General features: G+C 33.8%; 2 protein-coding genes across 7 annotated transcripts; one reads left to right on the forward strand and one right to left on the reverse strand.

The window, feature by feature from the left end:
- The first annotated feature begins 5709 nt into the window (after positions 1-5709).
- On the forward strand, positions 5710-6695 carry LOC129899943 (protein LITTLE ZIPPER 3-like). 4 transcript variants are annotated; one of them, XM_055974944.1, is made up of 2 exons: positions 5710-5875; positions 6437-6695. In XM_055974944.1, the coding sequence occupies exon 2, from the start codon at positions 6462-6464 to the stop codon at positions 6693-6695; it is 234 nt and encodes a 77-aa protein (XP_055830919.1). In that variant the 5' UTR covers positions 5710-5875; positions 6437-6461. The 4 variants fall into 4 exon arrangements, with proteins under 4 accessions (XP_055830919.1, XP_055830926.1, XP_055830913.1 ...); XM_055974951.1 differs by lacking the exon at positions 5710-5875 and adding an exon at positions 5895-6061; XM_055974938.1 differs by lacking the exon at positions 5710-5875 and adding an exon at positions 6084-6346.
- A 72-nt stretch (positions 6696-6767) lies between these two features.
- Positions 6768-22357, reverse strand: LOC129899925 (probable aspartyl aminopeptidase). 3 transcript variants are annotated; one of them, XM_055974923.1, is made up of 10 exons: positions 22034-22351; positions 20638-20725; positions 15587-15722; positions 15030-15302; positions 13049-13196; positions 11952-12191; positions 10055-10187; positions 9119-9300; positions 7840-7952; positions 6768-7090 (listed from the first exon to the last, which is right to left on the reverse strand). In XM_055974923.1, exons 1-10 carry the CDS (start codon positions 22232-22234, stop codon positions 6985-6987), a joined length of 1620 nt encoding a protein of 539 aa, XP_055830898.1. In that variant the 5' UTR covers positions 22235-22351; the 3' UTR covers positions 6768-6984. The 3 variants fall into 3 exon arrangements, with proteins under 3 accessions (XP_055830898.1, XP_055830903.1, XP_055830908.1); XM_055974928.1 differs by lacking the exon at positions 22034-22351 and having other exon boundaries at positions 20624-20721; XM_055974933.1 differs by lacking the exons at positions 9119-9300; positions 10055-10187 and having other exon boundaries at positions 22034-22357.
- Between the last annotated feature and the right edge of the window lie 151 nt (positions 22358-22508).

Consider the following 22508-nt stretch of genomic DNA (forward strand, 5'->3'; position numbering starts at 1 on the left):
TCTTATGTATTAGAAGTAGCAAATACCCCTAATTTATTTTAATAAGATGATATAAGTAGTATAGGGTGTTAAATAAATTACCACTTTAGCCCATTAATTAAATTAGTTATCTAAATTCACCCCTCAATTAAATAAATATAATTATCGAATAGTCCAAAATTATAATTTAATTTTTTTTTTGGAGGGAGTATTTTATGAAATAGAGATGACTCATTCTTAAAATGACCAAACGGGTCATTACACCAAAAATACAAGTTATGTAGACATATGTTCTCTTTTTTTTTTTTTTTTGTTAAATCAAATAAGCAAAAAAATTACTCTACCAAAAAGCACGCTGGTATATACAGCAAAGTTTCTTGGCTTTTGATGCCTCCCATTGAAGAAGGCAAACAAACTTTATCCCAAATACTATTGCTTTATCCCATTGCAAGGAAGGTACAGAGGTCGCCTGCTAGGGTAGAAGGTTAATTAGTAGGTAGTAGAGGGTTAATTATTTTGCATTTAGAGAGTTTAAACTTGTTGGTATTTGTCGTTGAACTAGCCGTATTGCTATAGTTCTTGCTTTTGATATCTATATATATTGTCTGTTGTTTATGGTGTTTCGATTTCTATACTATTTTCTTCTTCTTTGTACTTGTAGAAAGATGAGGTTTATATGGTACAATTACTTAAAAAGATTATGTTATTATTCAAAATCATTTCTTTCGATGAAAAACTTGTATTATCTTATTTACAAGAGAAAACAAAGACTTTACACATTATTAGTAATGCATTATTTCCAAAGCTATCCTAAACCTTTGAACATTTGAAGTACTTGTTCTTTGTTCTTTTTATATTTCATCAAAATTAATAAACTCATTTTAAGTAGATGTTTGGACATAAAAATTGTGAAATGTGGAAAAAGTGAATTTTTGTTTTTAAATTAAAAATGATATTTGAAAATTAAAATATTATTTGGACATGGATATATACTAAAATGGTTTTGGAATGAAATTGTGAAGACAATTTTTTGAAGTTTTTTTAAATTCCAAAAAATTATAATAGTTTTATATCAAAATAATTTTTGAAAGAATTTTTTTAAAAAGGTGAAAATTATCCATGATCAAACATGCCTAAGTTTCCTTTGGAACAATAACCGATTGTATATTCTTTTTTTTTTCCAAATGAAATCTTTATAATCTTTTTTTGAATTGCTTTAAATATGAATTTTCTTATCCTTTAAGGAAAGTATTTTTGTTATGTAGTCAGTTGTCGATATATGAGTACCAAATCTATTACCTTCCTTCGATGCTAAAATAATGTTCAATCACATTTATTTTTTACCCGATCCGCACGAAAGGCGTAACGATCTGGGCACTATGTTTGTGTGTATGAGTTCTGTATATCACCCAATTTTCTGATTCGGCGGTTTGATCTATGATTTATCATTTATGGACGTTGATAAAATCCATCCATTTAGCAGCACCTTAAGGTGATCAAACGAGGAAAAGCTTACGATGGATACCTAGGCATCCAGAGACGAGGAACAATATATGTAAGGAAAACCATTCACACTAATTTTCAGAACTGATCAGAAGGCTCTCAAACACTTGTTAGAACAACACATTCACACTAATTTTCAAGTTGCTTGCGTATCTAAATTGATGGCGTTTGACTTTTTCATTGAATACAAGATAATAAAGTTGCAGATATATTATCTAGGATGCTTGAGTCTGAATTGTTGGCTATATCTTTATTATCTCCTCATGATCCATTGTATGAGCAAATTAGGAATTTCTAGGTATGTATGCTTCTCTCCAGACCTTAATCACTGATAACAGTCTCATCTTTTTAAGTTCTTTACATGGTGTAACAATCAACTCAGATAGAAAGGTAGACTGGTGGGGGCTCATATGCAAAGTTGAGGAAAACCATTATTGAGCTTTGGCATTCTACTAGTCAGAGTGGTCACTCTGGTATGGATGCTACAGATTGCAGTCTTTTTTTTATTATTGAAAGTCTCTTGTGCAAGATGTTAGAGACTTTATCAATAAATGTGATATTTGTCAAAGACACAAGTATGATGCTTCGACATATCCAGCACTTGTTAATTGTTGAGGGTATTTGGGGTCTCGTGGGATAATAGCAGGGACAGTTTAATCTTAAAATATAACGGAGGATATAAGTGGTCTATTTCACATAGTTCAGGAGCAATTTTGACCCTTTTCCAATTTTTAAATAACATAAAGTCTTTAGTTAACCTCACATTGTAACATGAAACTAAGTATTAATTTTAATTAATAAGATGTTATTCATGTATTTGCAATACATTACATTGAATGTTATTGTAAAAACTCTATTTAATAGTATAAAATTTTAAGTTATCTAATTCAAAGTCCTAAAATATTTTTGGTAATATGTAGATAATGTTTTGTTTAAAATATAAATTCTAAACTTTATTTTTTTACAATCTTCAATATTGTTTAAAATTCGCCATTAATTATTGGAGGCCTAAAGCAAACACTTTACTAGTTGTATCCTTAAGCCAACTCTTTAATTTCTTATGTTTGGTTAATCAAGATGTTTTGAAAAATATTTCCTCTAAGAAAATAATGTGCTTAAAAGTTAGAGAAACGACTTATTATGAAAGTAGGAAAACAAATTTTATAAATGACATTCCACACTAATTATCTCGTCCTCACCTCAAAGGCCAAGATTTCAACTTTATGACTTCTGAATTTTAGAATGACTACATCAATTGTTAATCACCGAGTAAATAAATGAGTTTCAAATTTAATACTTAATGAATTTCATAAAATAAATATGTTGATTGATAAAAAAGCTATTCGGTTCGAACTGAACCCGTATTCAGGCATCTAGCTCGACCCTTGCAACCACCCCCATCCCTACCTCCACAACAATGGTATTTGACTAAATAATAGTAGCACATAAATGTTTTTTTGGACAATATTTTATGCTTACCGATAGGGGTGAAAGGAGGATATCGGTTATGGGCTCAGACTAATCCAATAATAAAGGGCAACCCGGTGCACTTAACTCCCGCTATGCGCAGGGTCCGGGTAAGGGCCCGACCACAAGGGTCTATTGTACGCAGCCTTACCTTGCATTTCTGCCAGAGGCTGTTTCCAAGGCTTGAATCCGTGACCTCCTGGTCACATGGCAGCAACTTTACCAGTTACTCCAAGGCTCCCCTTCTAGACTAATCCAATAATATTTATTTAAATTTTATATTTATATTTAATTTTTAAAAAAATATATATAAATATTTAATTGCCAATGCATTAATTTTCTATGAAAAATATTCTCCCTCGTACCAAACACACAGAGACTTTTTCTCACTTTTAAAGCAAAATCCAACGCCTTCTTCGTGAGAGGAGAGGAAACTAACAGGGAAGCAAAACATTAATCAGAGTGAATTGATACATTAATCAGAGTGAATACATCAACTTCAAAAGATTAGATACAAAGCAAAACAAATAAAATCCAAATTCTCGTTATGTATCTTTTTTTTAAAAAAAATCTCACTATTTCGAGTAATTACAGGGCATATGATTGCTCTCTGAGGAAAATTTTCCTTTATTTTATCTTATCCCAGTGTTCGTAAATCAAATTACCTTATGCGTTTAAATTATGTGCACTAACAATATGAATAACACTTAGTAAGTTTAGTAGATTCTACTTATTTCGATTGTTGTGCGGGAGGAAGCACCAATCCTTACTCCTTAGATGTGTGACAAATGAATAAAGTAAACTTTATATAATTTCGTTTCCTTTTTTCTTTGCAACGCTTAATATCTATTCGAGGTCAAAATCAATATTTTCAAGGTCATATCTACCTTGATACAGAAAGAGGCTATTCAATAGATTTTGGAGATTTTTTTGGCTTTTCACCCGATGTTCGAAGTATGTATTAAAGCTTCGACTAAATTCAAATCGCAGGGTTTATTTAGAAGTGATACCAAGGGCTTAAGCCCGAAACCTTTTGATCTATTTACACCAATCCATGTTGATAATAATTTTGGGAGATAATCACTGGTCTGATTCTTCAAAGCAAAATCAATTTACTTTTTTTATATCATTAAGCTAAGTTGACCTACATATTTGTATATATTTTTTACATCATCAAGTTAAGTTAACCTACAATAACATAATTTTTTATATCAAAATATGATATGGTCACCCAAAAAATAGAGTAGTAACTTGCTATAGCCATTTAAATTGTATATAATTTCAATTTAGTATTCCTTACATTATCAAGTCATTCAGAGAATATTTTTTTAGTTAATCACCTTAAAATATAAAATAAATCATTTACTAATGACAAATAAAATGATCATGTGAAAATTACTTAAGTTGACAATTTTTTTTTACTTTACACGTGTATATGACATGAGATAAATTCATACCATAATTTTAGAGGTGATTGTTGCATGAGATAATCAAAAGTTAAATTGTCATATGTGTGAACAAAATTGAGATTCTTCACATGAATATTCAAGTCTCATTGATATAGCTTCATCTATCTCCCGTGTTCTAATATTGCATAAGCATGTTTGTCTACCCCACAAGAGGCATTTCTTTTCTCACTCAGAATGTCTCTTTCTTGCCTTTATAGCTTACCAAACTTATTATTACAAAAGCAATATACATGTGCAAGAAGGATGTGTTTGGGTATTGTTCAATTTACTTTATTTTTGATTGATCAAGATATTGTTTTTTTTAAAAAAAATAATACTATTTTTGAAGAAAATAAATTTTTAATAATTAGCAAAGTAGCCTTTTTTTTTGTTTGGTGAAGAGGGGAAAAACAACTTTATACTATTCCCTGTGTTTCATTTTATTTGATCTGACTTGACATTTTCCTTCTATCTTAATTTTGTAAATTGACAAGTAATTTGAGACAATTATTTATAGTAATGTGATGGGACAGAGGAAGTACTCTATTTGTTTCAAAATAAGTGTTATTTTAATAAAACTCACGTTCATTAAAAAATCAATAAATACAATGTGGTTTACTGAAGATTATTAATATACAAATTTTGTTTTGAATTCTTAATGCGACACGTATTTTGAAATATTTTTTTTGTTAAAATAACACTTATTTTTGGAACGAGGGAGTAAGAATTTATTTTACCAAATTAAACTTATTAATTATGCTTTGAAAATTTAATTTGACAATTAATATTCTATTTAATGACAATGTTCATATTAGAGAAAATAATAAAATTCTCTTAATTTGCTAAAATGAACAAACAAAAAAGAAAAAATTTAGTATAAGGGCCAAATATAATGTAACGGAGAGCGTAATTGTCTTACCCCACCCCCACCCCCCAAAAGTTGGAGACAAAATTTCAACTTCATAGATTCCAAATTTAATAAAGGTGAAATTTAATATTCATACATACTTAATATTTTTTAAAAAATAATATGTTGTCTAATTCGACATAATTCGTATTCGAACTTCTAGTTCCACTCTTGATCCCCAACCCAACTTCTTTCTCCACACCAATAGTGTTTGCCTAAATAATAATATATGACTGCTCTTGGGACAATATTTTATGCTTACCGAAAGGAGCGTAAGGAGAGTGTTAGTTCTGAGCTCAGACGAACCCCATAATTTTTATGTAGATTCCGCATTTGTATTAGGAAATTTATTATGTTTAGATATTAAATTGCCAATCCATTAGTTTTCCGTGGAAAATATTCTCCTCTCATACCAAACACACCCCAACTCTTTCTCACTTTTAAAGCAAAATCTAGCATCTTCTTCGTTGAGGAAAAAAACAGGGAAGGTTTTCTCTTTCCCTCACTTGATGGTTAAAGTGCACATTGACCTGTGTTTTATATGAGGATAAAGAAAAGTTTTGCTGATCAGGTAATCAATACTACTTTTTCCTTAGTGAACTGTGCTATTCTCGTGTGACTCTTGGCATGTTTATCAATTAGTCTGTACCAACTTTACATGCATATGACTATATAAACAAAAGTATTTTCCAAACAAGCCCATAAAAATTAGAGACACTCTAATGGTACTGGCCCTCTAAGTTCTCACTAACACAAGGTAAATTGTTTTTTCTGTTTCTAATTTGTGCTTAACTCAAACATCAGTCTACCAGCAGCTTGCTCCTTGTTTTTCTTTTTCTTTTTGAATTGACGTCTTTACTAAAGTTTTTATCATGAAATAAAAATGGACCAATTGTTACATTCAGTTCTGTTGATGGGAGTTGGCTTGCTTATTAGATCCTTGACTACTAATGACTTCAAGAGAGAGAAAAACTAGCCCAAAAATATCACTTTATATTCGTTACAACATATGTGTTCATGCACAATATAGGCACTGTTTACTGTATATGAAAGATAGTTTTCTATATTATCTGCCCTGTCTTGTGTTTCTGTATGAGGTGTCCTAATCTGGTTTTGTCAAGATATTTTTCAGGGCAAAGCAAGCAATACGTACAGCAATGGAAAGAGAGAATTCAGAGCTGTACCTTCGCAACTGTCAGATTATGCGGGAGAATGAGAGGCTGCGGAAGAAAGCTCAACGTCTCAACCAGGAGAATCAAGCTTTGTTATCAGAGCTGAGACGGAAGTTAGCAGCTATAAATGCCAAGCGGAAACCTGAATTTGTAGTTGATATGGGTTCGAGTTCTGCCGGTGATCAAATGGAAGCCAACAAAAGTCAGGCACTGGAATGAAAGTGATTGCTGTTCCAAATCACTTCTTCCAGGCGCTTTATGCAGTTCAAATTTAAGAGAATTTTCAATTTTGGTTTTACCAATGTCATAGAAATTACCAGGCAATGTGCCATCTGAAACTATTTATTGTTGCATTTGCTCCAAAATAATGTACTAGTTCAGTAATCAAATCAAAGTGCTTAGCTAAAAGGTCTACTACCAATTGTAAGCCCAAGATCAAAACAAGGAAAATAATTATGCTATTAAGGGGTTGTGAGCTAAAAGGCCAAGGTTTTCACTTCACCAATTATCAATCCACACTCAACTTCCTGTCTATGCTTGAGAATGACTGGTAAAATGCCTTGAAGTGCTCGTATGCACTATCCACATCTTCCTTTCCACATACCTCTCTCACGCTGCAATTCCAGAAAAGCAAAGTGAAATTTATGGAAAATTGATGACTAATTTAACAAAGCAGGTGCAACTAGAACAAGGAAGAAGATATAAATTAACAGAGTAACTATTATAGTGTCCCTCAAAGTTACCCTCAAGCAACATATAACCATTTCATCTAATCAAACTATCAGGAGCCAATTACAAATTACAGCTTGTAACTTCATAAGTTTATCAGTTAGCTGTCTGCCATTTATTTTACACCATCTAAGTTTTTAATGTACATTTTTATAGAAGGTTCGCCAAGGTGCCTAGATGTTGAACATTTTTCTTTCCGGAATACTTCAACTCGAAAAAAGTTGCGTATAACATCTGATCTCTACTTGCACTGAAGGATAGGCACTGCTTGATAATATAGGTCATTCTACAAAATATGGACTCAAGCAATCTCTGTCGGATGATGCATGACAAAACTCAGCATAAACTAGTGTTATAAACTGCTGCCTCTATTGCATTTCGGGTAAATACAATTTGATTGGAACTAAGAGTAAGGAAATATTTTTTTGCTTTTGTAAGTCTGTTAGTAGTTTTTCCTTTTGTGACTGAAACTAAGAGTAAAAGGAATAATTTTTTGAATTTCAGAAGTTAGTTTATGTTTTGCCTAATGGAAACCAGTCACTGGTGTATAACCAACTTTCAAACAAGTGGAAGAAAATTCTTGGAAATCACCATGAAGCACAACATTGAATGGATAGACTAAATAACAAGGTACCTGTGCATGGATAGCTGAGCAATTCCACAATCAACAGTACGGATTCCAACTCCTGAAGCAAGTATTGGACCTATAGTTGATCCACATCCCATATCATTTCGCACCACAAAGTCCTGTAAGGAGTTAAAAAGAGCTGGTTGCTTTATACAAGTTTATATATTTGGATGATCAAAATTTTAATAGAAGTCATACACAAGATTTATTGATGAGGCTGCAGCACATGTGGAGTTTCCTCTCACATCATTGATATAAACTCCAATATATCAGTTTTCTTATTGATATATACTGAGCATAAAGTTCCTGCTCATATACTTATTGAGAAACCTCTTACAAACTGAACTGAATACATCACAAGAGTATTATAGCTAAGATTGTGCCTAGCCTGTCTTCTTGCAAAAGATGTAGAGAAATACTTAACAAAGGACTAAACTACACGGTCTTTTTCATGATATCCTCTCTTGACTGAATTCAACAAAACGGAAGAGCTCCGTTTTATTGATGCAACTCTTTATTTGATCTCTAGACTTCTAGTCTCTTATGTGCTCTTCTTCCTTGTGTATAAACTTGTGTTCATATTGAAAAGAAATCACATAGTTATAGGACAGGCGTTAACATGGTCTCACGTTGTCATGGGAATCCTGCTTTCTTTATGAAATAAGAGGGAGAGATATTAGGAGCTATGCTTCCAAGCATACACTGAGGAGGCGAGGGGCCAAACAGGGAGACACATAAATGGCTAAAAAATCTCTTAATTTACATGTAATGCTTAGATAAACAAGGAGTATTGTTAAAATAGAATCTTCATTTGTGATGAGGTAAGACCTAGAAAATAAAACAAGTACAGAAAACGAAAGAAAAGATGATATGCACTTGTGAAGACTAAGAAGAAAGAGCAAGAGAAGTACATGAATGTCATTAATGGTAAATTAAGAGCAATATATGAAGATAATAAAAAGTGTATGATACCTTATGCCTAGAAAAGAAGGCTCTTGTCTCAAAAGATCACAAGAGAAAACCTAAGCAGCTAACATGAACAGTTTGACTAAATGCGCTCTGAAATAGTTAGTGCAACTTATAGTTGAGAGAGTGATACACCAATCAATACATTTGCAGCGTTAATGTGTAGGATTTGAATCCTTAATAGAAGTTACCAGTTGCTCTTGAATAAGGGAAAGAAGGGATTCAAGTAATAGGTCAAGTCATGGCTTCCGTTCCCTCTTCCTATTTCTTTGATGGTTCCCAGTTCATATGCTAAAGCACTTGGAAGTTGAAAAATCACCTGTGTTGGAAGGTTGTGGAGTCTTGCAACTTCTTTAAAAAGAAAAGATGTAATTCCGCTCGTAGCATAGCGTTGATTTGCATTATGCTTAATTACAAGTCCCTTCTGTAATTCAGGACGATGGTGCTCCTCATGCTTATCAATAAAATTAGGGTGAACTCCATGAGCCATATCAGCAGACACTGTTGTTTGAACGAGATACTAGACAATAAGATTCACATGATATGTAAAGGAAAAATGATGTAATTTGACAAGAAAGCTGGAAACTGATTTTTCTTCCTATCTGTATGTTATGACATCAAAAGTTATTTCCATGTTAGACCCCACAAATTCTGGTAGAACCTATGGACAAGGAGAATGAAGTCCTACTTGGCTGGTTTGTATCACACCTGCAATCACACTTGCCTTTCTATGAAGGAACAAGTTTTGGGGAACTCTTTAGACCTTCTTGTTACATGGACTGGGAAAAATTCCATCCTTAAGCAAAAGCTGTTAGATTTATCAATAAATTAATGAACGAATTGCACTCGTCAAGGGAAACCTCAATACAGACACTTAGTGGGTCCATAGTGCACTAGTGTATACAAGTTAACATAAACTCAAATCACAAACTTATTAGTTTTAATTTGAAAAGACAATTACTAATACACATTTGCATGTAATCAGATTTATATGTTCAGCAAATGAAACTGAAGAGGCGTACACATTTACTAATACACATTTGCATGTAATATTGAATTATTACTGCCTTTTGAAAGAATCATGCAAATCAACAACCTTTCCCATTATACTGTCTTATTTTGAGCTGGGTCAATTAAATTACTACTGCAGAAGACGAGGAACAACTGTTCACATAGGAAGGACTTGAGAGTATGGAGTAGTCCATTCATATTCATAGACATATCTAAAGGCCACAGACATATCAAGAAAAAGTACCAAGAAAAGAGTGGCGAATCGCGCGGGCGAAATCAGTTTCTCCAGCAGACTGATGACTTAGACAGTCGGTTATCCGTCTCATTGCCTCAAACATAGTTGGAGCACCAGCTCCTTGGCATGAATCTGAACCAACCTGAAGTTTTAATGGGGTTAGACCTCATGCTCAAGTAAATGGGAAACTGAAACAAGGAATATCAATTCAGACAGCTAATTCAAAGTTCAAGTTCAAGCCAAACTTGACCAATTGCCTAGGGAAATGTCTACCATTCATTTTCTTGTTTTTAGGTGGAAAATGTAAAAACAGCAAAGGAAGAGGCTATAAAATAGTTGAAAACATCCTATAAAGAGGATTTAGAATTCTGCTAACTGATCTGTATTGCTCACTTGCAACATTTGACAAACATGACAGAATCTATCTACATCAGACAAGTATTTTCAAGACAAAAATTTGGTCTGGGATAAGAAGGAAACAGTGAAACCACGAAATTCCACTTGGTAAAGTGGGATGCACTGATTGGGAGTAAACAGAAAGGGGGTATGGGGGTAAGGAACTTAAAAACACAGAATCAATGCCTTACAATGAAGTGGCTCTGGAGACTTGCAGCTAGTGAACTGGCACTCTGGAAAGAAGTAATCCAGTTGAAGTATGGAATGGCAGACCATTGGACCACCAAAATGGTCACCAACACTTATAGAATCAGCCTTTGGAGGTCCATCAGTAATTTGTGGCCAAAGCTAAGAGAGAATTGTTGTATAAGAACAGAAGATGGCAGGAAGGTTTCTTTCTGGGAAGACAACTGGCTTGAACAAGCTTCTCTAAAGGATACCTTTTATGACATTTACATTCTAAATCAGTAGCAAAGGGCCACTGTGGCTGAAGTTTGGTCAGAACAGGGATGGAACTTGAGTTTTAGAAGACCTTTTAATGACTGGGAGATTTTGAGGTTAGTTGAGTTCTATAGCAAGTTGCATCAATTCAAAGGAACTTCTAATGACCAAGATAGATTGGAATGGCAGGGTCACAGTCAACGCAGATTCAGTGTGAAAGGATCCTACAAAAAGCTTAATCCTCATGATAATCAGATTGATGACTGGCCTTGGAAGCTTATATGGAAAGTTAAAAATCCTTATAAAGTATCATGTTTTACTTGGCTTGTGGCTAAACAAACTGTGTTAACCCAAGAATATCTCATGAAGAAGGGGATCCATCTAAGCCCTAGATGCTTCTTATGTGAAGAAAAGGTTGAGACAGTTACTCACCTATTTCTACACTGCAGGATTACCCATCTACTGTGGAAAATCTTCATAAATATGAAGGGTCTGAGCTGGGTGATGCCAAGAAAAATAGCTCAGACACTGAAGATCTGGAGCAGCTATGCTAACATCTCTGACCACAAGGAAAGATGGAAAATTATACCAGCTTGCATCTGGTGGTCCGTTTGGAGAGAAAGAAACCTCAGGTGCTTCCAGAACAAGAGCAACAGCATCCAGTAGATGAAGATGAATTGTTTAGTGTTGTTTCATTTTTGGTGTAAACAGGAGTATATGGAAGATCTAGAATCATTTATACATGTCTTAAGCTCTTTGTAATTTTTTGGTAAAGGGTTGAAGATCTTCCGTATACTCTACCTCAATTGTAATTAGGAAACCTGTAACTTGTTATGGCAGTTTCTATTTTTTGGAAATAGAATACAAGTTGTTACTTTCTCAAAAAAAAATACTTCTTAGCTCGGAATATTCTTAATTTTAGAAATTGAACAAGAACTTTAGAAGTTGAACAAGAACTGATCTGATGTTCCTCAAAATCTACCTCTCATCTAAGAGAGCATCTGTAGATTGCAGAAGTGAAAAATTAAGGAAATCACTGCCAGAACTTTCAGACTTAGCAACTACCTACCTCTTCATTATCAAAAAGAGCAATCATCCGAATTGAATTCTCATTTGATAAATCTTCAGGCAAAGCACATGAATCAATCAGAGCTCTCAAACCACAAAAGCTTGATGCAAGATTATCCAGTCTTCCAGAAAATATGAACTCATTATTTGCACCTCCAAGGCAGCTAGGTTGGGTATCACAAATATTTAACTCAACACTAACTATGTCATCAATTTTACAGCTGAGTTCATCTGACAAGATCTGCGATCACAGAGGAAAACATCAATGTTCATATCCAGCAATCCAGAATAGCCCTTATCCACCATTCCCTTGTGTAAATGATGTAAAAAATGCTATATGCTGGAAAATCAGCTGGAAGAACAGAAAAGAAGCACACTCATAATAATGCCAAATGAGGTGTGGTAACAAATCAGTGCTGCTACCACCAAAACAACTAATATAGACAAGGCATTCTGATAAACATACATGTGACAAAAATAGCAACATGATCTACCGAGAATCAAGAATCAAGAGAGGTTCCAGCTTCTCCATCAGCTAAAGTATGGTCAGTAGACATTTCAATGCATTTGTTTTTGGAAACTACTAGCAGCTAAAGTTCTGTGTTTCCAGCCGGTTATCCTTGAAATGGAGGATGTTCTGATCCACCAAGCTTAAGCCAATAAATAAGCTCATTGACAGAATTTTTCCTTAGAAGCAGGTAAAGAATCAGTTTTTGTGCCTTCAACCTCTAACATCCAGCTATCCATCTTGAACACTTATTCGGTATATTATTTTAACATTCTGAACAGTATCTCTTATAAGCTGATAAATATACTACAGATTTTCAAAAGAAATCTTGATTGGAAGCAACATAGAAACAGAGGGTTAAAGCATTCACTGTCTTTGAACAGGGAATGAAAAAATGAGGAACCCATCGGTCAGTCTACATATGAAGATTAATAATATGATCAGGTAATTCCAGGAAAAAATGAGGAAAGGAGTTTCTCTTTTTCGTTGTTAGACAGAAAGATTCTTCACATATCTGTGGATTGACCAGACATCCTAGAAATTCTCCTGGACAAGAAGTCAGATTTAGTGTAAATAATATGAACAACTACCTTCAGAAGGAGTTGATGATGAACATCTTTTGAAGAAGACACTTTACTTTTCTCGGTGGAATCAGTAGTTGCATTCTCTGTCTTTGTTGCCAGTAGTGGAATAAGGTGAGTCTCAAGGTTTGGCTTAAATCCATCCTGATTCACTGTTCTATATGCCAGGAAAAATGGACAGGGCAAAGGAAATATCAGCAAAGCCTTCAAGCAAACAAAAACTACATAAATCTGCTTGATTGCCGTTTATGTTGTGGTGACAGAAATTAAAGATCATTGACAACTGTCACTGATAATTGACCAGTTTAACAAAAGATAAGTCAAAAGAGGTCCTCCATCAAGGTTACCCTTTATATTTAGTTTTTGATGTTTGTCACAATCTAAAGAAGAGAGGCTAACCTAACAAGGAAGCAGTGTTTAACAATATTCCAGTAACTTCAAAAAATGAAAAAAGAAAAGGCAATGCATATACATTATGAATGTAATGCTACTAAAACAAGATTCCTTTTCAACTACTCCCTCCATTTCAATTTGATTCAGCACAGAGTTTAAGAAAGTAAAGAAGACCTTTAAATCTTGTGGTCTAAAAATAAAGATGTGTATAATGTATCAAAATGTCCTTTGAATCTTGTGGTGTTAAATATATCATGTGAGATGGCGTAATTAAAAGTTACTAAATATAGAAAGAGACTTTCTTTTTTTGTAATAGACTAAAAAGGAAAGTAAGAAACATAAATTGACAGGGAGGGGAGTAATAGAATCTGATGAAACAAGAAGGCAGAAATGGAGCGAAAAGGATAAAAATATTCTTCTTTCTACTATGTGTATACTAGTGTTAGATAAAATTCAGAAGCTAGCTTAAATATTGCAATAACTGGATCAAAACTAGAACTTTTGTGGAGAATATTAGCCAATTTCAGACTTACAAACTTTTGAAAACATCAAAATAAAATAAAAAGGAAAGGAAAAAGCAGTTGGCTTCTATTTTGGAGAAGAAATTCCAAGATATTGTTCTCATTATGCCACAGGTGATAAGAACATTTGGACGTATATTAAGCATGAATTAAACTTTGTACCAGTTATAGTAGCTGGTGTTTTTTTGAGAGCACAGATCTTTACCAGCTGCTTTGCACAAAAAAATTGCATAATAAACCTAACAGCCTTATCCGGAAAACCAACAACAATAATAACAGGCTAAAAACAAATTAACTTTTGCTGTATCAAATGTTAGTTAGAACATGTCTCATGGGAAGGAGGAGGAAAATATGTCTGAGTGTTAAGAGAAATACTTGAGCTTTTAAGGGCATGGAGACGTACTTCAGTCTCACATGCAACTATTAACACTCCTAAATTCTGAAGCTTAGGGTAGGTATTGAAAGACTGACCTTGAAAGTATTTGTAAGAAGTTTTATCAATAAAAGAGAAACAGAGATCACATGTTGTGGATCCCACAACTTAAGTAGGTTTTACTTTTCATTTAAACTATTCAGTATATCCATAAGATTTCAGATTTAAGTGCCTAAAAAGAATTGCTATCTGTCTTGGACCAATTAACCTTATTTAATGTGAAATCTAGATCAAGTACAAATGTACGTCATTTTTGGGAGAAAGCTATTCAAATTTGCATGAATATTCACATTCGTATTCTAACACATATTGACACATTACTAGACCAATTTGAACATACTGCAATTATTGTTTCTCCCGTTTAAAATTCCTCTACCAGGTGTCATACGGAAAGAAGGATGAAGCCAAAAATAAGAGAATTTGACTCTCAACTTTAGATGCAGGAGTTATCAGCTCCAGTTTCTTATTGTGTTTGTTCTCTGCTGTTGATGTATGGTCTCAAAGCAATACCTTAGATGATAGATGATATCAAGAAATAAAGGTTCTATTTACCTATTCAAGAATGTAACAGCCCTCGCACCACAAAAAAAAAAAGCAGGAAAACAATGAGAAAAAGAAGAAACTTCAGTGGAGGGCAACAGACCGATTAAGATGAATAGCCAATGTAGGCACTCGCAAAAGAGGCCTCGTTATTTTCACAAGCCTGTGCAGAAAGGAACCATCATCAGCTCTTAGAATAACCCTCCCAGCTACACTCAAATCCCGATCAAACCAAGTGTGCCATAACCCACCACCATATGTTTGCACATTGACCATAAGATATCCAGATTTGGTTGATGCAGACTTTGGCTTTAGTTTTAAACATGGGCTATCTGTGTGAGCAGCAATCACGTGAAATCCATTGCCAATAGAATACCTGCAAAGCTAATTCATGTCTCTGATTAAACAACAAAAGAATGTTATTCCTAAAACAGGAGGGAATGAAATGGCTGGAAGACTTCAAAACTAGTTCCTAGTGCAGAACATTAAAATGGATGAGAGTGATAATGTATAGAGAGACTGCCCCTTGATCGATAACTGGTTTCTACTTGCAGAACATTCCATTTTTTCAATTTGGTTTCAACAGGCTCATATATGAGCATTGCATGACTAATTAGCAACTGTAATGTAACCTTTAGGAGGTATGTAGTGTTCGCTCACTTCTTTCCAATGGCAAATGCAACCAAAGAGGACATGTTCCGTGTAAAGAAATAGCGCCCACCAGGCTGCAAATCCCACTTCTCATTTTCTTTCAGCAGATGAAATCCAGCGGCAATTAGTTGTCTTTTTGCTTCAGCTATTACAAAGAAGAAAGAACACATGTTCAAATAGTGAGCAGGTGAAAGCAGAAATTTGAATTAATTGCAATAAACAATAAATTCAAGAACTCGATTTAAGAGATCTGTACACTCTCCATACACGCCTGAACACAGAAATGTTTTCACACTAAGACAAAGTTCAAACATTTGGACTGCCTAAGTGTCACGCACGTAAAAAAAAATTCATGCAACTCAGATTAACATATACTCTTGCCTGAAGAGTAATCACCCCAGTCGGCAAAACCTAATATTTGAGCAGCATCTCATGAAATGAGGAAAGCTCACCCATTCATTAGAAAGAAAACATGCAAAATAAAATGGTGAACACAACGTTTATCTTAAGTGGCCAATCAACTTATGCAACAAACCATATGCTCTATATATGATATTATCATAAAAGTGACATCATAGTGGCTACAAAAGCACAACTGAAACCTTTTTTTCCATAACGGTGATGTTCGGATCAGCTTGCGTGCACCTCGACTAATTCCAGGGGTACTTGCTATCTCCAACCAGCACAAGTACCGAGTAACTCTGTCTACCAAGGCTCTTGGACAAATGAAAAGAAAGCATCTTAGTGTTTTTGCCTCCGCTCGAATTTGACATGAGGCTTCTAGTTTTCAACCCATTTAATTGACCACGAGGCCACACCCTTGGGTGACAGCTGAAACCAGTTAAAGATGCTAAAAGAAAAATAAGATGCGACATTTCTTAACTTGTACAGCAGATACACCACTCAAGTCATCAATCGCCATCAACAAACCAGGGTTGTCTCCTACATTTCTTACTCCTTTTTTCATAATCATCCTTGCTCTTCATTCTATCCTATTATAACAGGTATCTGATCAAAACAAGTCCAAATAAAAATTCAAAACATTTTGAAATTTCACAAACATAAAAAACTGTGAGGTGAATTGAGAACCCAGGTCCTTGGAAAAGGCAGAGGTGCATCAAGGATGCATGGTTTAATTTAATACATTTGAGTGACCATGTTCCCTTGCTATTGCAGTGGTAACCTAAGTTGGTCGGGTGCGGGTGACCGATACGGGTGTGAATCTAGAGGTCAAATCCTTCATGATCTAAATTTTAAGATTCGGGGGTACGGATATAGGTGTGGCGATTCGGCTAAAAATAATTCAATACCTAAAAAGTAGAGTTATATGTCTAAATTATGAGTCATTATGTGGAAAACTTACAAGGTATTTCGAGGAAAAACTATTGATCAAGAAGAGAATTCCGGGAGGAGATAAAAGGAAAAGGACTAACATAGAAATTTCTATATACAAGTTATTCCATGCTCTTTAATTTCACATGAACTTTTGTTTTGATTATAAAAATCATAGATATTTGTCCCGAATCTCTCCGTCGATTTTGGTCAAAGTACCCAAAATTGATTGACCAAAGCCGGTACGGATCCCACACGGCCACACCCATGTCATGTCGACACGGGTGTGACACTGAAAGTGAAGAATCCGAGCAACTTAGATGGTCACAAAAATAATGAAAAACATAGATACAAGCACAACGTATTCTCCTATACATGTCCAACACGTGTAGTGGAGACATAAAGTTTATGCGCTTCAACAGCTTGATAAATCTCATAAAATTGAATAGCATAAATATTGTGAAGCAAATAATAACTAGATAACAAAAGGGAAGTACTAACCAAGATTAAACAATCGATAGTTCATAAAGTAGCAAATTACATAGATAGCCTTGTAAAACAATAAATGTTATACAAGAATCAACTAGCAGATATTACATATAACCAAGTTCTGTGAAGGCAAGGTCTCTTAGATAGATCATAGACAATGCACCAACATAGAAAGCAGAAATAAGATGATGTGGAAGTAAAAGATGCAACAGATCTGAAAGGGGGATGCCGTAACAGGCGCAGTCATAGGTTGAGATCAAATTAGGAAGAGCGACTACAGCTACTTCAAACGTTTGGAGAAGAAAGGTTCAAGACATGTTAAATTTATTGGTACATGTTGGGCCATTTGGTTCACGTGCTAATTAAGGGAATTATAGTGTAGAGATATTTTATGCGGAAACAATAATGAAGGAATTGTTATACCGTGAATAATATTGTAAGGACTAAGGACTGTTATGCAGTGACTAATAACATTAGAGAAAATATTATGTAGGGATGACCCACTTTAAGGGCATTTTTGTCTTTAAAAACTCCAATCTCAGTAATACATATATTTTTGTTCCAGTTTTTATGTCGCATAAAATAATACACGGATTCCCGCAACTTAATGTGAGTATTATTTATTATGGCCAACCAAAGGTTCGCTGCCTTAATTGTGCGGAGATTAAATTTTCTTCTACTAATAAGTACTCACTCCATTTCATATTAAGTGAATTTATGAGGCAATGCACATATCTTGAACTTTGAACAATTCAATTATTTTGAACAATGAAAAATTCCTTAAAAATTCACTTAATATGGAATGGAGGGAGTAATAACTAAATGTTGCATTAATTATGTGGGGAATAGAATTTCTAATCCCTCCAACCAAATGTTGCATTATTTTATGCAAGATTTTATGTTAGGATTATTTTACCCCATGTTGCTCAGACTCTCCAAAAATGTTGGTGCACCCGTGTCGGATCCTTCGAAAATGAACTATTTTTGGAGGATCCAACACATACCCAATCAACATTTCCAAGCAACATATTTTTACCTAATCCAACCAAACAAATCCCCTAAATTTTTATGCGCAATTGCTTAACAAATTCCTTGCAGCATTTTCCAATAAGATAAACTGAGACCACGAACTCTAGAGACTTGTTATGCTACAAAAACACCTTGTCAGATATTAACTCAGCTGCTTGATCATGTCACCTGATCCATGCCCTGGTACTAATTTACTTCTCCCATGAGTTTATTCAGTTGTGCTGTTTGCTGTGAAGTGTTTTTGTCATTAAGTCAGCTAGTAAAAGGAAGACTGTATAAAAATCTAGGAGACTGCTCCCTTGTCCTTATTCTCAGGAACGTGAAAGGAGAGGAAAAAAGAAGCTTCACATGGACAATCAACACTGCTTAAAAAGTGGAAAGCTCACACATAAGAACTTTGTACACACTATATATGCACGTATTTGTCATGATGTTTAGTTCTTCTTCTACATTTTTATCGCTCTTTGAGAGATTATCTTTGCTATAAAGACTATGATTTGTCTCTTTTCTATATAATACACTTTACGAAACAACATCAGCATAGTGCAATAGCAGTTATTGCATCCATTATTTCACGATAAGTACGCCAGTTCGATTAGGGAAAAGACAAAAGACAAATGAAAGGACTTTGATAATTACTTCAAAGTACAAGTATGTCTAGAGCATTCATGGATTCTTATAAACACTAACTAAACAACTACACTTCCTGTTAAATGGCCTTACTGTCCTGATATCATTTAACAAATTCCTTTTTAACTCTCAATTAAACATTTTTGTCGACAAACCTTTTCTTTCTTCACACCATTTTACCTTTCATCTTCCTCGACTAACCAGACCAAGTTGTAAGTGTGGAGTCCCATTACCCACCTTTAGACAAAAGATCCCTCTTTTGCCATTAGACTAAACTCTCTTCAAATTCATTTCTTTATCCTTTAGCAATTTTTTATTTTTTTGAGGAAGGTAACATATAATATAAATAAGGATATACACCAAAGGTATATTCCAGTAATAATTACAAGTAGAAAAACAGAAAAGCAACATCAGCCACCTATGATCTAATAAGTAATCTATAATGCTAGGAATATCCTCTGCTTCTTGAGGATACTCATGTTTACACCAAAAGTAGAAAAGCACCAAACAATTCAACTTCAATTTCTGGGGAGAACATCCTTCAGCAACTGGTTATCCATATATTGATTTGGCAGCACATGTTTTCCTTAGATCCTATTTGGAAGCTATATCCGTTCATAGAGTGATTCTCTCTATTTAAGTCATCAACATTGGAATCATAGCAAACAGTTGAGTGTGAGAACCTTTTTCTCACAGTTCAATCGTGATTCAACTGGCTGAACTTCCAATTTTGTCATGGGATATATTTTGATCAAAAAGAAGTGATTGAGATTCGATTTAACATGATTGTGCATTGCCTCACCATGAAGCATCCCATCTTGGAGGTGGTTGAGATTGAACTGGTGTCAATATTTGCATAACCAAAGTTGCTAAATACTAGCTTTATAAATCATTAGAGACAACTACCGCTTACTTTGACCTATGTTAATAACTCTCTCTAGAATTAATAAGTTTTGTGATTGACAAAGTCACACTATGTACAATTCATCCAAAAGTATTGTCTTCTTTAGCTTTCCAAAAAGGTGCATATTGCCCATAATCACTATTCTAAAATTAGTCATAAGTTGACCTACTCATCCACTTTTACATATTGGCATAAAGATCTATGATTGTCACACAATTTGAAAGAAGTCTCTTTTTAGTTTTAAAAAAACTTAATTGTGCTTATCTCACTTCATCTTTGTGACATTTCCATTTTAAGGCAACACTCTCAAACTTCATGCTTTGTTTTGAGCTCTACTGTTGTGTGATCTGAATGAATTTTGGTTTTATAGAATGCACAAACAGGAAAGCACAATTGAACCTCAAGTCCAAACTAATATAGTGTTCTCCTTACCACTTTCCCCAAGTAAGCAACATTTATTATAATCTCTTCTTAGTTACATAAGCAGTATCCATCTTTCTCATTCACAGGTTTTGTTATTTGATCCAAGCAAAAAAATGCCGGCAAACTTTAGACGCATTAGAAAGTGAATATCCATCTCAATAATTACACATTAAAAACTGCAATCAGAGGCTACAGAACATAACACCTTAATATAATCATAAGACCAGAAGAAGTTGCACCTTCATAAATGTACCTGTAGCATGAAATTGAGTCCATGATTCATTCAGATAGTCCAACAGGTCGCCGACAATTGACGTACTCGATTCAAAACTTTCAGGACACTGCATTCCAATTAAGAGATTGTCGACAACTTTTTCACTAACTGCTACTATTGATGACTATATATTAGCAAATACTCCCTCTGTCCCAATTTTGTTTGCCACCTTACTGTTTAAAGTGTCAGATCATTCTTTTTATTTAACAGTCCTATTAACTACATGATGAATATTTACAGATTAAAAAAATGTGCTTTGCAGCACTCCTTATGTGAAAAATATGTACTGTTATTTCAAAAAGTTAATCATAAACCAAATTTAGATGAATTGACTCTTAACACACAGAAATAAAAAATGATTTAACTCAGAATCACTAACTCTCTTACTATGAATCATGCCATTTTTTATTTCTAACAAAAAGGTACTAAAGACTTGATATTTGAGTTCACACCAAAAAACTTTTAGGTGAATTGACTCACACACCGAAATTAAATGATTTACTAACTCTGAATTACTAATTCTCTTACCATGAATCATGACATTTTTTATTTACTAACAAACAGGTATTAGAAACTTGATATTCGAATTCACAACATTATTTTTTAGGTGAATTGACTCTCACACACTGAAATTAAATGACTTAAGCTGACTACTAACTCTCTTACAATGAATCATGTCATTTTTAAAAATAAAATAAGTGTTAAAAACTTGATATTCGAGCTCTCACCCAAACTTTAGGTGAATTAACTCTGACACACCGAAAATAAATGATTTTCTAGCTTTAAATTACTAATACTCTTACTATGAATCATGGCAATTTTTATTTACTAACAAAAAGGTACTAAAAACTTGATATTTGAGTTCATACCAAAAAAACTTTTAGGTGAATTGACTCACACACACTGAAATTAAATGATTTACTCCAAATTATTAACTCTCTTACTATAATCATTGAGTGTTAAAAACTTGATATTCGAGTTCACACCAAAAAAAACTAGGTGAATTGAATCTCAAATACCGAAAATAAATGATTTAACTTTGAATTACTAACTCTCTTGCTATGAATCATGCTACTTTATTTAATAAAAGAATGTGTTAAAACTTGATAATTGAGTTCACATCGAAAATAATTAGATGAAAATTGACTCTCACACACCGAAATTAAATGATTTACCTCTAAATTACTGAACTATATCACTATGAATCATGCCACTTTATTCAATAAAAGAATGTATTATTAACTTGATATTCGAGTTCACACCAATTTTTTTAAAGGTGAATTGACATTTTGTATACTGGTAGTCCGAATTACATCATTCTTTTTCAGGTGAAGAAAGTAGTAAGTAAATATAGATAGAGGAAGAGAAGATTGACCTCGGGAATTGAGTCGGAGCTGGAGCTGGAGCTGGAGCAGAGTGGTGATGTGACGGAGAACTTACGGAAATGAATCCGGCAACGCTTGATGCTGTTGAAGTTGGAGAAAGACGGTGAAGATTGCAGGAATTTTGTGAAAATTGCTGAAGGTTTGGAGAATGGATATGGTTGAAGGAATTGGAATCGAGCTATGGCCGCCATTGTTGTGCTCCAAATTACACTGAAACTTCAAATTTTCTCTATAGCAACCGTTGATTTCTACGAGATTGAGCAAATCAATTTGTTTTGTTAATTTCTTCAAAGGATAATATTATTATTAGTACAAAGAGAACTTGCTAAAATAGTTTTTTGGAAGATTGTTAATTTTGACAGTTTAAATATAATATTTATTTTAATTGATATATAAAATTTATTTTATTGAATTATATATTTTTGTGTTGTTGTTGTTACGATAAAGAGTCTTATCTAATTATTA

Source organism: Solanum dulcamara, chromosome 1, assembly GCF_947179165.1.
Source record: "Solanum dulcamara chromosome 1, daSolDulc1.2, whole genome shotgun sequence".
Lineage (NCBI taxonomy): Eukaryota > Viridiplantae > Streptophyta > Magnoliopsida > Solanales > Solanaceae > Solanum > Solanum dulcamara.

What these genes read in the sequence shown, in the direction of transcription:
- LOC129899943 (XM_055974938.1), top strand. Translation starts at nt 6,255, where the DNA reads ATGACTTCAAGAGAGAGAAAAACTAGCCCAAAAATATCACTTTATATT. An exon ending in CAATATAGGCACTGTTTACT is followed by an intron (nt 6,347 to 6,436) that starts GTATATGAAAGA and finishes GATATTTTTCAG; the next exon opens with GGCAAAGCAAGCAATACGTA.
- LOC129899925 (XM_055974923.1), bottom strand. Translation starts at nt 22,234, where the DNA reads ATGGCGGCCATAGCTCGATTCCAATTCCTTCAACCATATCCATTCTCC. An exon ending in GCTCCGACTCAATTCCCGAG is followed by an intron (nt 20,726 to 22,033) that starts GTCAATCTTCTC and finishes ATTGGAATGCAG; the next exon opens with TGTCCTGAAAGTTTTGAATC. An exon ending in TTGGCTATTCATCTTAATCG is followed by an intron (nt 13,197 to 15,029) that starts GTCTGTTGCCCT and finishes CCTGGCATATAG; the next exon opens with AACAGTGAATCAGGATGGAT.